Raw genomic sequence first — 2,773 nt, 5'->3', positions numbered from 1 at the left:
TATATATATATATATATATATATATATATATATATATATATATATATATATATATATATGTGTGTGTGTGTATATATATATATATATATTGGTTAGCTCATATGTTTGATTCTTTGCTAAGTTCAACTACGTGTGTGTATTTTACTAACACGCATGTAAAGTTGTTTGCGAAGTTCAAAAAACTAGTAAAAGAAAAGAAAAGAGAAAACTAGCAGAGATGGGAGCAAAAACATACATTGTTCTCTGTTCGTTTTTGAAACTAAAGCCATACTAATTTAACTGAACAAAGAAAATGANTATATATATGTATGGCATCACAAATGAAATAAGTTGAATGCCACTAACATCATTATTCCAAAATTTAAGATAAACAGAAAATCATGATACATTCCTATATGGTAAAAGATGCATGTATTAGAGTAGATAAAATCGAAAACACCAAAAGAAAGATAGGACAACAGTGGGGTTTACTAGGAAATAAAAAATTGAAAACATTAAATTACTTTTGAGGAGGTTGATAAGGAGTCGCAACCAAGTAAAGGTCACTTTTTCTAGCGGCAGTTACTCCAACCAACTCAGTCAAGTCCAAGTCGCTTGGTTTGATTCCAGCAGGGAGTTTCCAATCGAAGTGATATAGTAATTGAGCCAATGGCAAATAAGCATTAGCTAAACCAAATGAAATCCCTGGACAAATCCTCCTTCCTCCACCAAACGGAAGATATTCAAAATTATTACCAACAAAATCCTTAGAGCACTGCTCAAATCTCTCTGGCTTAAAAATTTCTGCGTCATCCCAATATTTTGGATCTCTTCCCAATGCCCAAACATTAACCATGACCTTGGTCTTTACAGGAATAGTATAGCCGTTTATATTTGTCTCTTCCCTACATTCTCTTGGCAGCAAAAGTGGAACCGGTGGATGAAGTCTTAGAGTTTCTTTAATGACTAACTTTAGGTAGCTTAGCTCCTCCACATCATTTTCATCAAAAGTTTCTTTTCCTCTAAATGCTTCTCTTACTTCTGCTTGAGCTTTCGTGAATACAGTTGGATTTTTCACCATTTCCACCATAGCCCACACAATTGTTGACGATGAAGTCTCTGTTCCGGCAGCAAACATGTCCTGCATTTATGGCCAAGTTAAGATATTAATTTATGATGCACGTGCTATTTGCCTTGTATAACTCATCCAATTTGAAATGGAAGCAAATGTATACTTAAATAAGAATAAGGTTCTAACTGTAATGTTCACTACTTACAAAAATTATAGCTTTGATGTTGTCGTTGGTGATAGGAAATTGAAGGCCTCCATCATTCATAAGTCTTAGAAGAACATCAATTAAATCTTCACCTCCTAACGCTCCATTAGTTTTACCAGTTGCAAGATTTTTCTTGTGCTCGTTGATGACATTCTCAACAATGGCATCTACCTTATGGTGTGCATTCATAATCTTACCCTTCATTCCACTAAGCACATGAAGAAACTTCAGTGAAGGGAATATGTCAGCCACATCAAACCCTCCTGCTAAGAGTATCACTTCTTTAATTAGTTGTATAAATTTGTCTTGATCTTTGAACACTTGCCCAAACGCTGATCTACATGTCATGGAGCTTGTGAACAAAAAGATCCTTTCCGTAACATTAACAGGTTCACCAGAAGACGACCGGATAAAATTAATGAGACGAAGAACTTCATCGCGCCTAATAGAGCTAAATGTCCGAACATTCTTGGCACTGAGCACTTCCAAGACACATATTTTACGCATTTGTCTCCAATAGTCGCCATAGGGGCAAAAGGCAAGATCAGACCTATTGTAACAGACAATCTCCGGGGCCAAAAGGCTAGGTCTAGACGCAAAAGCGATGTCATGAGTTTTTAGTACTTCTTTTGCCATATCAGGAGAAGTAACCACAACTGCAGAAACTTCACCTAATTGAAGGTGCATAAGCGGTCCATATTTTTTGGCTAAATCTCTAAGGACATGGTGTGGTAGTCCACCAACCATATGAAGCATACTTCCTAGTATCGGTAGTTTCCATGGACCTGGTGGCAATTTTTTGCTTTGGCTATTGGAGTTCTTCCATTTTCTTAACAAAAAGAGGAAAGATAGAAATAGGAAAATGGAAACCAAGCTGAAGAGCTGCATTTTGGTTAGTTGGTATTCTTCAAAGCTCAGTTGCATATGCTCTTTTGTAGGCTTCTGGTTTGGCAAGAAATGAGATATTTTTCAAATACGGTAGTGATATTTTTCAACATCCGATCAAAGCAGACTTTGTTTACTTTTCGGTGGAACTTTTTCTTAGAGTCAAAACACATCAGCTCACTCAAAGAAGCATAATGATTAATTTGAACTGATTAATTTGAATATTTTTGTCACTGTTCTAGAAAAATTGTTTCTTTGTGACCAATAGGTCGCGGGTTCGAACCATGGAAGCAGTCACTAATGCTTGCATTAGGATAGGATGTCTACATCACACCCCTTGAGATGCGGCCCTTCGATCCTTCGTGAATGCGGGATGCTTTGTGCATCGGGCTGCCCTATTCTGACGACATTATTCCTAGTAATCTGCAGAGCATGGTTGAGAAAGACTCTTAACTAAGGCGGCCAGAAATTTGGTATTAACAAAGAATTAGAAAAATGAACGAAATATGTAGCTGCCAGTTGCCACCATAGAATTCAAACGATCCTGCTTTGTAGCAATTTTGACTGATAACGAATTATGTGCCTGCAATATTACCTGGCTAATGTGTATTATATTGGCCAGCTCACATGTT

The 2,773-nt window shown here is 36.7% G+C and overlaps 1 protein-coding gene across 1 annotated transcript; it reads right to left on the bottom strand.

Moving 5' to 3' along the window:
- Positions 1–326: 326 nt before the first annotated feature.
- LOC109237629 (premnaspirodiene oxygenase) lies at positions 327–2,201 on the bottom strand. The gene is made up of 2 exons (XM_019403950.1): positions 1,257–2,201; positions 327–1,120 (listed from the first exon to the last, which is right to left on the bottom strand). The coding sequence occupies exons 1-2, from the start codon at positions 2,178–2,180 to the stop codon at positions 500–502; spliced, it is 1,545 nt and encodes a 514-aa protein (XP_019259495.1). The 5' UTR covers positions 2,181–2,201; the 3' UTR covers positions 327–499.
- Positions 2,202–2,773: the final 572 nt, after the last annotated feature.

This window comes from Nicotiana attenuata, unplaced genomic scaffold, assembly GCF_001879085.1.
Source record: "Nicotiana attenuata strain UT unplaced genomic scaffold, NIATTr2, whole genome shotgun sequence".
Classification (NCBI taxonomy): Eukaryota; Viridiplantae; Streptophyta; class Magnoliopsida; order Solanales; family Solanaceae; genus Nicotiana; species Nicotiana attenuata.
Note: the sequence above shows the minus strand (reverse complement) of the source record. Positions and strands in the feature narration are given on the sequence as shown.